Genomic DNA, 13372 nt, shown 5'->3' on the forward strand with positions numbered 1-13372 from the left:
GGAGGTGGCCATGCAGTTAAACCTTGAAGGTCACATGGGCGGAAGGGTTCATACAATCAGAGAAGATGAGGAGGGTGTTCTAGACAGGACATCATGAGGACAGAGGTGTGGCAATGGGAATGTGAGTAGTTTGTTTAAAGGAGGAATGGATTTGGGAAGAGTGCATTGGGGTGGTAAGGCTGGAATAATCGTCTGGGACCCAGGAGTACCTTGGATAGCCAGGGGGACATGGGGCCAGCCCAGGGACATCTGGAATGGCCAGGCAAATGTGTTGGACTTGACTCTGTGAGTCCTGAGGAGCATGGAAGCTGTTGAGAAAAGATGGGAGGGAACGGGGGAAGGGTTGTTTTCTGGCAGCAGAGCGAGTTACACCGTGAAAGCTGCTGTGGGAGTCCAAGTGAGCAGAACATCTGAGAAGGTGTATGGCTGTGTGGATGCACCTCTGCACTGTGTCCAGGTGGCCCCATGGGAAGGATGCACAGCTGAGGGGTACCGGGGCCTTGACTGGTGGTCCTGGGAGAGCAGCGGTCCGCAAGCAGCCCCGCTTTCCTCTGCTCCCTACAGGACACGGAGATCATCAACACAGCCATCCTGACTGGCCGGACGGTGGCCATCCCCGTCAAGGTCATCGCCATTGAAGTGACTGGCCTCGTCCTAGATGTCTCCGCCCTGGTGGAATGCGAGTCTGACAATGAAGACATCATCAAGGTGAACTTTCTGGAGGTGGGGCCCCTGGCACGAAGGCCTCAGACCTTTGAGGGGAGCAGAGCCCCAAGCCAGAGAGGAATTCATATCCCAGGCAGGTGCTCTGGGTAGGCAAGGAGACAGGAAAGCGGGGACAGGAGTGGGGACGAGCTGCAGGTATCCGTCTATGCTGTGTAGGATGAGGAAAAGCCCTGGGTACTGCTCCACCAGTCCTGGAGGGCTGCCTGTAGGAATGGGAAAGAGACCATTTAGTAGGCCAAGAGGAGAAGGCAGCGTTGACAGCTTGAACTCAGTCCAATCTGGCATGTCGTTATTGAGTCCTTGCTGTGCAACAGACACTAGGCAGGACAATGGGGGCCATGGGGTGGACCCCTCAGACACATGCCCTGACCCGAAGTACTGGTTCCCAAGTGGAGGAAATCCAGCACAGGGAGGAAGCTGCCAGACGCATGTGAATTAGGCCAGGAGTAAAGCTGTATAAGGAAGGACCCATTCTGGGCACACACATCCCACCTCCTCCAACTCCCGAAAGCCCTCCCTGAGCTCTTCGCCAGAGACCCACTCTGGGCCCCGGGTCCTCCACAGCCCAGCAAACAGGGCATTGATCTGACTCAAATGGCCCAGTTTGCCACCTCCCCAGGGGGGCCTCCAGATTTGCCCCTTCCCCTGGCTTTGGACAGTGGTCAGAGGTAGTGGGAGCAAGCAGAAATGCGGGAAGGTGTCCAGGCCTGGGACCTGGGGTGGGTGGGTTGTTTGCTGTGCCAGCCTCCTGCAGGTGGCAAATCAAATGATTTGACACAGGAGTCTGTTCCCGGTTCCTGTGAATTCTTTGGCTTGAAGGAGAACGGGAGGAGGGGGGTGTGGGTGTCCTCCCCCTCCAGTTCCCTGGGGTGCATGCTCTCTCTCTCTCCATGCTCTGTCCTGGATCTCTCCAGGTCTGGGGAGCCTGAGGCTCACCTCATCCTTTCCCCCGTCTAGGAAGGGCGCCTTCCAAGTGAGCCAGAGCAAATGGCTTGGTCCTACACCCTCATCACCTCCTAGGAGTGGAAACCTTATCCAGGCCCCTGGGGCCCTCCACTGTTGGCAGACTGGCATGGGAAGAAATGGGCCTGCTCCCAAGAACCCCACACCTTCCTGTGCTTTTCATGCTGCCCCCTCCAGCCCTGGCCCCAGAGGGACCAGAGCAAAGTCGTGATGGCTTCAATACCAAAGGGAATTAGCAAAGATTCTAAATGGAATTTGTTTTTGTTCTCAATGAAATACACTCAGGTTCTTTATGGAGTTTGCCAATATTCTAAATGGAATTTGCCTTCTGATGGAATGCTTTGCCTTCTGACGTGGGAAATGAGCATTTCTGGCAGGGCTGCTGTCCCATTCCACCCACCCCTCTGAGATGCTGAAGAGAGCTAGCAGGAGTTTGGGCCAGTCCAGTGGCTCATCTCCGTAGATGAACCATAGCCCCAGGACCCTCCCCACCCAACCCCCAGAGTCTTCAGGGCATCTGCATCCACACATGAGGACAGGCCCCCACGGGCACATACCAGCAAGAGCACCTAAATGCATTGCACCCCGTGTTCACTCCAGGGTGTGCCAGGTGTGCGTGTGGGCACATTTGACACGCACACCCATCTTCATCTGCTCTGAAGTACTGGCAGCGACACTTCTGTGAGTGGGCACAGGTATCCACCCAGATGTGTTTAGTGGGCATATGCTCCGCCCGGAAACCGTTAAGGCGCAAGTTGGTATCCAGGTGGGCATGCATTTGCAAAAGCTGCAGCCGTTGGTGGCAACCATCCACCTGCCTGTGCTTGGGGTTCTCTGGTCCTGATTTTTCCTCTCCCCTTCCCCTCCTTTTACCCCTGGCTAAAGCAGCCCCCTCGCCAGAAATTTACTAGTGCCCATTTTCCTGGGGCCACGGGGCCAGAGGGGCCCCGGGAGGAGCCGTGGACCTGCCACTCATCCCCACACCCATCCACCTGATCTCCTCCCTGCACAGTCGAGCACCAGTGTCCTGCTCAATACAGGCTGCTTTTCTCTACTGTGGAGGATTTTACCCACGAGACACCTGCTCCAGAGCCCAGGCAGTCATGGGGTGGGGGTGGGGGGAGCCAGTCCTGAGGGCCTGCAGCCTGAAGGCTCCTGTAGGTGTGGTCTGCCACATCGGAAGCAGCCCCTTACAAAAACATGTGCATGTTGACTCCTTGCCAGGGAGCAAACACCTCCCACAGTAGCCCCTAAGAGAGGATCTCTGGAAAAAGAGAATGGAGGCGGGGACACCTAAGCCCACACCTCTCAGAGGAATTAAATTAGATGCCTTCTCCCACCTAGCCCCTCCCCTTCAGCCTCATGTGACTGGCACTTTCTCTCTCCAACAGCCTTCTGGCCCTGCTTGTCAGACTGCAGTCCCCTGCACTGCCCCACAGGAAGACCTGTAGGGCAAGACATGCCAATCAACCTCCCTCCCCCTCCAGGTATCCAGCAGCTGTGACTACGTGTTTGTTAGCGGAAAGGAGTCTCGCGGGTCCATGAACGCCAGGGTCACCTTCCGCTACGACGTCCTCAGTGCCCCCCTGGAAATGACAGTCTGGGTCCCCAAGCTGCCCCTGCACATCGAGCTCTCGGACGCCCGCCTCAGCCAAGTTAAGGGCTGGAGGGTACCTATCCTCCCCGGCCGGAGGTACAGCCCTTCCACACATGGCAGATACTTGAAACACTCATGGGTGACACAGCCCTAGTACATAGTCTGATCTGCATGTGTATCTAAGGTCCTAGATGTACACAGTCTGCAGGTCAGTTGTGCAATCATCAAACTTTTATTGAGCAACTACTGTATGCCAGGCACTGACAGGTGCTTGAGATGTGGGGTGAGTGTGGCCAGTGCCTGACTCATCCAAGCTCTGGGTCTACCAGGGAAGCCATCATGTATATGCCACAGAGCATGGCGGACACAGGAAGCCCTATGTACAGGGAATTGATTGGCACAAAGGAGAGAACCACCTCTTCCTGCAGGAGAAGTCAAGGCATACTTTCCTGGAAGAGGTGACCCTTGAGCTAAGTCTTAAAGGACAAGTGGAAAGGAGTTGGCTGGGGAGCAGGGTGAGACCAGTCAAGCAGCAGACAAAACGGAGCAGACACAGCAACACAGCACACACCTGTATACACATGCCCCAGCCTGCACACACCAGGGGCACATTTGTGAGCTAAGCAGCCAGTGGGTCCCCTCTCTGGGGTGGGGGAGGGGTCAGCTTCACACACCTGAGTGCCCATCTTTGAGGCCTGTACATGTGAACTCAGTGCACCCCACTCACCCACTCATTACTGCTGGAGAGAAAAGCCAGCAGGGAAGAGTGGGAGGGGTGGGGCTAGGGAGAGAAGCAAGTAGTCAAATGAGAGTTGGGCTTGGTTTAATTCTGCAGAGATTTGGAAAAACAAGGCAGTGTAGACCAGAGCCTTTCAAACTTTAATGGGCACACAATTTACCTGCCTATCCTGTCAAAATACAGGTTCTGTATTTTGGACCAACTCCTGTGTGATGCTGATGCTGCTTTGAGTAATGAGGATGTAGTAAACTCTGAAGCCCTTCAGCCTGGGTTTAAATCCTGATTCTGCTATTTACTAGCTGGGTAACCTTGGGCTACTTACATAACCTCTCTGTGCCCCCAGTTTCTTCATCTGTAAAATGGGCACAGTAACACTTCCTCACAGGATTGTTATGAGGATTAAATTAGTTCCCACGGGTAAAAGAACCCTCTGTGTGAACGAATATTCTGATGGCTTGATTCTTCTAACCACTAGAAAAGCAGTAGTTATACCCTTTACTCTCTCTCTCCAGAGCACGCTTTCCTGACAGTTAACCTGGTTTTCTCATTTTTGGCAATCTGGATAGGCTGAGAATTCCCCAAATCATCACATCCTGGTTCCCTTTTGCTCACCGGTTCTTCCCTCAATTTATCTCTCTCCTCTTGCATTTTACTATAATGTAAAAAGTAAGAGAAACCCAGGCTGACACTTTGCTTGGAAATCTCAGCTAAATAAATACCCAGGTTGATCACTTACAAGTTCTGCTTGCCACACAGTGTAGGACACAATTCAGCCCAGCTTTCTGGCACTCTGTAACAGGGATCCCCTTTGCTCCAGCTTAGAGCTGAGAAAAGGGCCTGGTGCATGCTTAGCGCTAAAAGCGTGGCAGCACTCCTCAGGATTTGACGCCAGCTTTTTGCAGGCATGGGTGAAGCCAAACAGAGGCAGTGAGGGACCAGGGTGGGGGGGGTTCAAGAAGGTGCTTTCTAGGAGAGAAAAGTCTGGGACTCCTGCCTCTACATTTGTCAGGGACAGAAAGAGTGAGCCAGGGAGAAGGCTTGGCATTTGCACAACTTGCACCCACAGGAGCTGGGGAGCGGCCAGCAGAGTGAGAGGATGGGAGGGAGGGGCTTGTGCAGGTCATCACCAAGGTGAGGAGCCCTGACCCCTGCCCCCACCGCAGGTCAGCCCGGGATAGTGAGGACGAGGACGAGGAGGAAGAGGAGCGGCGTCAGAGCGCCAGCCGTGGCTGCACCCTGCAGTACCAGCATGCCACTCTGCAGGTCTTCACTCAGTTCCACACGATGTCATCCGAGGGCACCGACCAGGTGGTCACCATGCTGGGCCCAGACTGGCTCGTGGAGGTCACCAAACTGGTCAGCAACTTCATGCGGGTGGGTGACCCCCGAGTGGCACGCATGGTAGACAGCAGCACGCTGGCAGGACTGGAGCCAGGCACCACCCCCTTCAAGGTAGGCACAAGGGCAGTGTCGGGAGCCTTGTTTACCTGTGGGCGGAGAATGCAGAAGTTCCTAGGACAGGATTTCCAGGGCTTCAGCCTCTGGAAGCAACGCCAGCCAGGCTCTTTCCTACCTGCCCCTCTGCCTGAAATTCCACCATCAGAGTTCCAGGCCCTTCGGCTTCACCCTTGGATCTCCCTCTAAGCATTATCAGCCGTACGAACCTTGCATTGCTCTGTGTGGTCCCTGAGAGCAGATGTGGATGAGGATGGGGAGCAGATGAGAGGGCTCAGGCAGCCAAGGGGCCAGGAGAGGGAATTCCACACCTAGGAACGCAACTCTGACCTTCCTCCTTGACAACTGGGTGCCTGGGTAGAAATCCTTTACCTAATAGATGGTAAATCGTGACTCCATGGGCTGGAACCTGCCTACAGACCTATTTGTTTGCAAAACAATTGATCCAAAATTTGAAAGTTGGGAAGTTTTTCATTTTTTAGAAATACAGATTTCTGGTTTTACAAACTATGAATCTGACAACACTGGGCCTGCCTTCCCACCTGGCAAGAAGCTGCTAGAGTCAATACTAGTGCATTTCCACAGTCACCACCACTCCCTTTTGTCTTGCTGACATTGAGGGTGGAATATCGATTGCTGTTTATCACTCTGCAGGACTATTGTTTTCGTTAAAACTCTGCCCATCCCTCTCATCCGTGCTCCTCTGAGCCCCTGACCCTTGCTTGGCCCCTGGCCCCTGCTTCCCAGTTGCAGACCTAAGGCAGAGCCTCCCATTCCCTGGGCCTGTCTTCCAGCAGCACTGGGATTCCTCCCTTGTTCGTGATCCAGAGGGTGCTGCTTTCCTGGCCTTTACCCACCCCTGTCCCGCTCTGCCTCAGGTGGTGTCCCCACTAACGGAGTCTGTGCTCGGGGAAACACTGCTGACGGTGACAGAGGAGAAGGTCAGTATCACACAGCTGCAGGCCCAGGTAGTGGCCAGCCTTGCCCTCTCCTTACGGCCCAGCCCAGGGAGCAGCCACACCATCCTCGCCACCACAGCCGCCCAGCAGACCCTCAGCTTCCTCAAGCAGGTAACTGGATGCCCAGTCTGCCAGCCCTGGGACTTGGGGTGTGGAAGGATTTTCAGGCTCTGGCCTGACCTTGTGCCACGAGTCCCCCAAATTAGAGCTTTAGGTAACGGAAGATCTAGCTACCCCCCATGCCCTGCATACCTGCCCCACCCCATCCCCCTGCCATCTGCGCAGGGCGTCTGGCCAAGTTCTCGCTTCTGCACTTGCCGCCCTGAGACATTCTGACTGAGGGTTCCCCTCCCCGATTCTCAGAGGGCCCATCACCTCTGCCTCCACCCCCAGGAATTACCCTCACCCATCTCAGCCCCCCACAGACATACCAAGGCACTAGCTACAGGCAATGGTGGAAAGTTGACAAGTGGGAGCACGGGAAGTAAAAAGGTGGGCGTTGAGCACCAAAGCAGGAGTCAGGAGCCCGAAGTCCTCTGCCCCTAACTTGCGCTGTGACCCAGGCCAACCCCTTGTCTCTGGGCCCTGCTTCCTCATCTGCAGGGTGGGCGATTCTCAGAAGGTATTAACAGACACAGAAGACTAGGGTTAGGCATGTGTTCTCAACTCCAAGTGCCTGATGGGGAGGATACCGAGGTCAGTCATAGAGATGTGGGGTTACGCTTGCAGCAAAAGGGACCTGAGTTAGACCCAAGGCAGAACTTACCTTTAGCTCATCCAGGGGAGAAGGGTGAAGTGGGCAAGGAAATTCTTGAAGCAGTAGGAGGCTATTACGTGCCTTGTACCCTCCTCACAATCTCCAGAGGAGGACTCCTGCTCAAACAATTTTCCCTGAGTACCTGTCACCTGCCAGGCACGGCTTCAGCACCGGGAATGCTGTAGGGCACCAGGACGCCTTGTCTCTGCCCTCACAGACCTCACTCTCCAGCAAGGAAGCCAGCCGGGACTAGCTCTCTGACTCCTGTCCCCTTCTCCTCCTCCTCCAGGAAGCTTTCCTGAGCCTCTGGCTGTCCTACAGTGATGGCACCATGGCCCCACTCTCCCTCTACAGCCCCCGGGACTATGGGCTGCTGGTGAGCAGTCTGGACGAGCGAGTGGCTACTGTGACCCAGGATCGGGCCTTCCCGCTGGTGGTGGCAGAAGCGGAGGGCGCAGGGGAACTGCTCCGTGCCGAGCTCACCATCTCAGAGAGTTGCCAGAAAACCAAGCGCAAGAGTGTTTTGGCTACGACTCCCGTAGGCCTGCGCGTGCACTTTGGGCGGGAGGAGGAGGACCCCACGTACGACTACCCCGGCCCTAGCCAGCCGGGGCCGGGTGGGGGCGAGGACAGGGCCCGAGGAGCTGGCCCACCAGGCACGGCGGTGCCCCCACCCAAGGCCCCGGGCACTGCCAGTCCAGCCATGCTGCCCACAGAAGACTTCCTGCCACTGCCCACGGGCTTCCAGCAGATGCCACGGGGCCTGACGGACCTGGAGATCGGCATGTACGCGCTGCTGGGCGTCTTCTGCCTCGCCATCCTCGTCTTCCTCATCAACTGCTTCGTCTTCGTGCTGCGCTACCGGCACAAGCGCATCCCGCCCGAGGGCCAGACCAGCATGGACCACTCTCACCACTGGGTGTTCCTGGGCAACGGGCAGCCTCTGCGGGTGCAGGGGGAGCTGTCGCCGCCCACTGGCAACCCGCTGGAGACCGTGCCCGCCTGCTGCCACGGCGACCACCACAGCAGCGGCAGTTCGCAGACCAGTGTCCAGAGCCAGGTGCATGGGCGGGGCGACGGTTCCTCCGGGGGCTCGGCCCGGGACCAAGCGGAGGACCCTGCCAGCTCGCCCACCTCCAAGCGCAAACGGGTCAAGTTTACCACCTTCACCACGCTGCCCACAGAGGAGCTGGCCTATGACTCAGTGCCCGCTGGCGAAGAGGACGAGGAGGACGAAGAGGACCTGGGTTGGGGCTGCCGGGATGTGGCTGGCACCACGCGGCCCGCTGCACCCCCAGATCTGCACAATTACATGCGCAGAATCAAGGAGGTTGCGTAAGGCGTCATCCCCCCACGGGGTAGGCTCTGTGTGGGACACAGCCAGGACTCCGGCTCACACTGACCGAGGGCGGCTGGCTTGGATTTTATATGCCCGGCCCCCTTCAGCTTTGCTCTGTGCGGGTGGCTGCCTCCCTCATCTGGTCTTTCTCACGGCCTCACACTCTTACCCTCTTCTGCCGCAGCAGATCGGGGGCTCCTGCCTCCGGAGCTTGCTAGGAGGAAGCAATTCCAGCCCTGATTCCACCTTTTCCAAAAGTCCCCTCTTAGACAAACGGCCTGCCCCAAGAGTGAGGCACACGGAGGCCAAGCTTGGGGCCAGGTGGGCTCACACTGTGCCCCGCCCCTGTCTCCCATGTCCTCTGTGGTCCCACTGTGTGGGGGGGTTCTGGGGGGTCTTGTGTCACTAGCTGCACAAAGACTTTTCTTAAACCACTATTCAGGGATTTCCATCCTGTAGGGTGGGGAGGTGGTGGCTGCCTGCCCTGCCAAGGATCTTGCTGTGGACAAAATATTTGGGATGTGGGGGGACACTTGTAGCATCTTCTGGTTTTTGGGGTCCTCCCCAGTCTCTTCACAGAACCTGGGAGCTGACCCCAGAGGGGTCTGGGGCCAAGCCAGGCACCTTCCTGAGAGTTCAGGACTTCCTCTTCTGCCCTCAAGGACTGTGGGCAGGAACCTAAAGGGGGCGGAGTCCTCCGTACACCCCCAGGCAAGCCACGCCCAGAGCACCATGGTCTGGGTGGGTCCAGGGAGGCCTGTGTGCTTCTCTCCCACCACATAGCAAAGTCAACACTTCGCCTTAGCCGCTCCTGCTCTGCTGACCACTCCTTCCCTCTCTTCAGGGACAGCCACCCATTCCCCCCTGACCCCCCCCCCCCAGGAAACGGATCCAATGGGAAGGGGACAGAGGGCACCAGGGAATGCTGTGAAGAACCTTGGGATGGGCAAGGAAGAAGGGAGCGGAGCGTCTCTCTCCCCCATCCCACAGCCACTTTTCTCTCGGGTTTTACCCACCACTGTGTTGGATTTTTCTTAAATAAATGGAGGCGACCAGATTGGAGGTGGGGGCTCCCAGAGAACAGACAACATGGTGGCTAATCTGTCTTCCTTGTGTGCGTGAGCACACACACGTGTACACACATGCACTCTAAATGACATGCGATGGAAACATTACTGAGCCCAGCTGCAGCCCTTCTCTTCCTCCTCCAACATCCAGGCCCCTTAGACCTCTGGTGCTGTGGAGATGCCCACATCACAGCATGAAGGCTTTACTGACCCAGAAATGTGCCCTTACAAAGAGGTGCCTCCTATGGGAGTCTGCCATGATTGGCTCAGGAAGGAGGGGCGAGCCTCAGGGCCTCCAGAGAAATGCCGGGGGTGCTGGGGGGGGGGGGGGTGCGGTGAGAGGGAACAGAAAAACAAGAGAGGTGAGAGAGGGTGCTGCGCACGCCTGAGCTCACTTGTTTCCTTCACTGCCTTCAGCCCTCCTCTCAGAGGAGGTTCCTCTTCATCACCGTCACTTCGTCTCAGGAAGGCCTCCTTTTTCCATGGATTGATGGGGAAAGGCTGGTGGTCTCCATGGCAGGAGCCAGGCTGTAGAAATTGAAGGCTGTGGGGTGTGTCCCTCCCCCCCAGAGGGCCGTGGGCTGGGCCATAGCCCTTCACAGGCACACCTGGCCTGTGCATGCACATGGCCTCTCCTGGCCCTGGGGGACACTCCCGGGTATAGGCAGCCCCTGGTAGCACAGAAGCGCCTGGCCCAAGGGGAAGCCCAGCCAAGGCTGCATGACCAGCCTCCAGTGCCCTGCACAGGTGGCTACAGCAACCACCTGGGAGAGGGGAGAGGAGAAGGCACAGCAACCAGCATCTGTTGCAGAATGGACCAAGGGCAGTACCAGCTGCTTTGGCACCTGGCCCAACATGCTCTTGCCACCACGGAAGGACACCTGCCTTCCATAGTCCTAGCTGCTCAACTCATCACAGCAGCCCTGGGGGCGTGTAAGGAGTCAATGATATCAGGTGTGTAAAGCTCTCTGCACGGTGCCCAACTGCAGACACAACTCCTAAGACAGACCCTGGCACGTAGCAGTTCTCCACTATGGAGTTTCCCACATCCAGGCTTCATTTCTAGTGTTCTGAAAGGAAGACTAGAGATTGGCCAGCTCTGCCCAAGATGTGTTAGCAGCAACGAGTGGGTGTGGCTCAGCAGCAAGGAGGGAGCTACCGGGAAGCAGGGCCCAGGGCAGAACCAGTGGGGGCTTTGCCTGCCAGCTCTCCAGGACATATATTCAAATAAGCCCTGCCAGTGACCTCCCAGAGAGCGGTCTCCATTCTTTTTCTTGATGCACGGAGCCTGGAATCCAAGTGCTCAACAAATGTTTGCTGACTAACGTCCAAACAAACTAAAAATGGCTTTCGCATGATTCCACATTTGGGGATTTTCTATTCTCTGCCACCTCACCACTTGATCAATGTGGAAAATCACAAGTTCCAGACAGATGCAGAGGACATAGGTGTGAGTCAAGGCAGAACGAATATTCCAACTTGGATGTGTGTGTGTGGGAAGGGGTGCATGGGAGGGGGTGTTGAAACATGGATCCATTTGTTTATTCAACACACAAAGCTCCTACTATGTGCTAAGCCCTGACGGGGAGTATGGAGGCAAAACCCTGGGCCTGTCCCCAAGAAGCACCAGTCCCACAGAGAAGATGGACCAGTCAGCTGGCCATGGTCATCTGGGATGATGGATGCTATCCACGATAGTTTTGCCTGGGTTGGTGGGGCACAAAGGAAGCGTGGGGACAGTCTCAAACTGAATTTACTGAGGGTGGGGTCAGAGACATTCCAGGGAGGGAGGATGGTGGGTGTGGCGTCCTGGAGGCTGCACGCCTGACACGCCATGCTTCCTCTTCGTGCCCTGTCTCTGCACTTGCTTTCCCCAGGCCTGGAGTAGGAGTCCCTGGTGATAGGGAAACACAGACACATATATGCAAAGATATGGAGGCCAGAGGGAGTGGGGGGAGGGGCTCAGCACGCATTTGGGAGTCAGGCTCAGACTTCTCAGAGGTCCAGCTCGCTTCCCTCGCCCTGGGTGAAAGAAAGAAGAATTGGAGGGGCAAGGAGACCCATTCGGAAGAGGCTGCAGCAGAAAGGATAAGGGCCAGCACAATGGGAACAAGCGAGCTGCAGTTTTCAGCCGCAGACTTTGCCAACTGCACTACCCCACATGGCAGGAGGGGGAGGGGACACGAGCCGCTGCTTGACGCCAAGACCTCCTTTCAAACGAACCTCAGAGACCAGGCCGCTCCGGGGAAAACAGTGGATGCTATGCTAATGGTGTGTGTCAGCATCCAGACTTTCACAAACAGGGACATGAGGACCCAGAGAGGGGAGCCATTGGCCCAAAGTCACACAGCCAACTAATGACAGAGCCAGCACCCTGCCTGCCTCCCCGTCCTGTCATTTGTATCCCTTTCTCTTCATTCCTCACGCCCCTGTCCAAATGTGAGACTTCAGAGGCAATTGCTAGAAATGGCAAGTCCTGACCCCCGTGTAGTTCAAGAGGGAGCAGGCTTGGAGGAATGAGGCGGGACATTAAGTTAACAGCCACTCTGGAATGGCCCTGGCACTGAACTCTTTAAAAATGTGTCTTCAACCCCAAAAAAATGAATCGAGGGACCTTGTAAAGAATAGTTATTGACAGAGAGTTGCTCTGGGAGCACGGGGGAACCAGGCCCATGAATCAGCTTGCAAGCAAAATGAGATTTCTCAGACAGCCAGGGCCAGTGGAGGCAGAGGCCGAGATGTGGAGAAGCCGCCTGGAGCCTGTCCGCACACCGGTGCTCGGTTCCCTGCCCCACGTCCACACTGCCAGCTCCCCTCTCCGCACCAGCCCTGGACACGCCTCCATGCCTATCTTTGACAAATACTGACAGGCACCTCCTATATGACAGTCACTGTGCCCTCCCCCCCTACGAGGAGGCTTTGGGGAGAGGGGGAGACATCTGGGAGCCAAACTGAGAAAAAAAGGGAAAAATACAATAAATGGGCCAGAAAAGGAAAACTCGCATTTGAAGGGATGAAACTTCCCAAGACAGGTGAGCAGGGCCTCCTGGGGTCTGACTGTGCGTTTGCTGTGTGACCTTCAGCCAGTGCAGCATGAGCTCTGGACCCTTGCTTCCCCATTTGTACAAACATAGAATTTGTCACTACTAGGCAGTATCCGCTGACCTCCCCGAGGAACTGTTTCAATGCCTGTGTTGCTAACAAACATCTAGAGACAGAGAAATCACCACTCCCGTTTTACAGATAAGACAGGAATACAGAGAGGGCAAATAACTTGCCCACGGTATCCAGCTTTGACGTGACCTGGCGGGCAGCTACAAACCTACTCTCTTTCTGTTACATCCTGAAGCAACAGTGGCAATGGAAGGGGAATGAGGTTGGAGAGATTCGGAGGTGCGAAGGGGATCGGGAGGGGCCTCTAAAGATGAGATGTGCTCAGTGATGGAGGCAAGCTGTGGGGTCCCCATTTAAGGCTTAGATCATAGATAGTGTTTGAGGCAGATGGAACAGGGAGCATTCTAGCCTCCCTGCCATTGTTAGAGGGACCGTACTCCCTCCCCTACCGGGAACTCCATCCCCAGCTGACTGTCACAACAGACCACCATCTGATCCTCTCTTGGTCACCCTTTGAGCAGAGAAACAGCAGGGCCTTTTCCTGAGCAAGGTGCTGAGCTGGTCTTGTAAGGAGAGCTGGCAGCACTAGCAGAGATACCCAGCATAGGGAAGTGGGTGTGCGTCGGCATACCTGCCCTTTCCCTTGGGATACTGGC

The 13372-nt window shown here is 56.2% G+C and overlaps 1 protein-coding gene across 1 annotated transcript in view; it reads left to right on the forward strand.

Moving 5' to 3' along the window:
- The window catches only part of TMEM132E (transmembrane protein 132E), a 53963-nt gene extending 44340 nt beyond the window's left edge, over window positions 1–9623 (forward strand). The window contains exons 5-9 of the mRNA XM_019732627.2: window positions 565–708; window positions 3177–3382; window positions 5189–5477; window positions 6359–6550; window positions 7486–9623. Of these exons, the coding sequence (XP_019588186.2) occupies window positions 565–708; window positions 3177–3382; window positions 5189–5477; window positions 6359–6550; window positions 7486–8535 (1881 nt within the window). The 3' untranslated portion in view covers window positions 8536–9623. The remainder of the gene's footprint in view (window positions 1–564; window positions 709–3176; window positions 3383–5188; window positions 5478–6358; window positions 6551–7485) is intronic.
- The last annotated feature ends 3749 nt before the right edge of the window (window positions 9624–13372 follow it).

The sequence above is a fragment of the Rhinolophus sinicus genome, linkage group LG15 (assembly GCF_036562045.2).
Source record: "Rhinolophus sinicus isolate RSC01 linkage group LG15, ASM3656204v1, whole genome shotgun sequence".
Classification (NCBI taxonomy): Eukaryota; Metazoa; Chordata; class Mammalia; order Chiroptera; family Rhinolophidae; genus Rhinolophus; species Rhinolophus sinicus.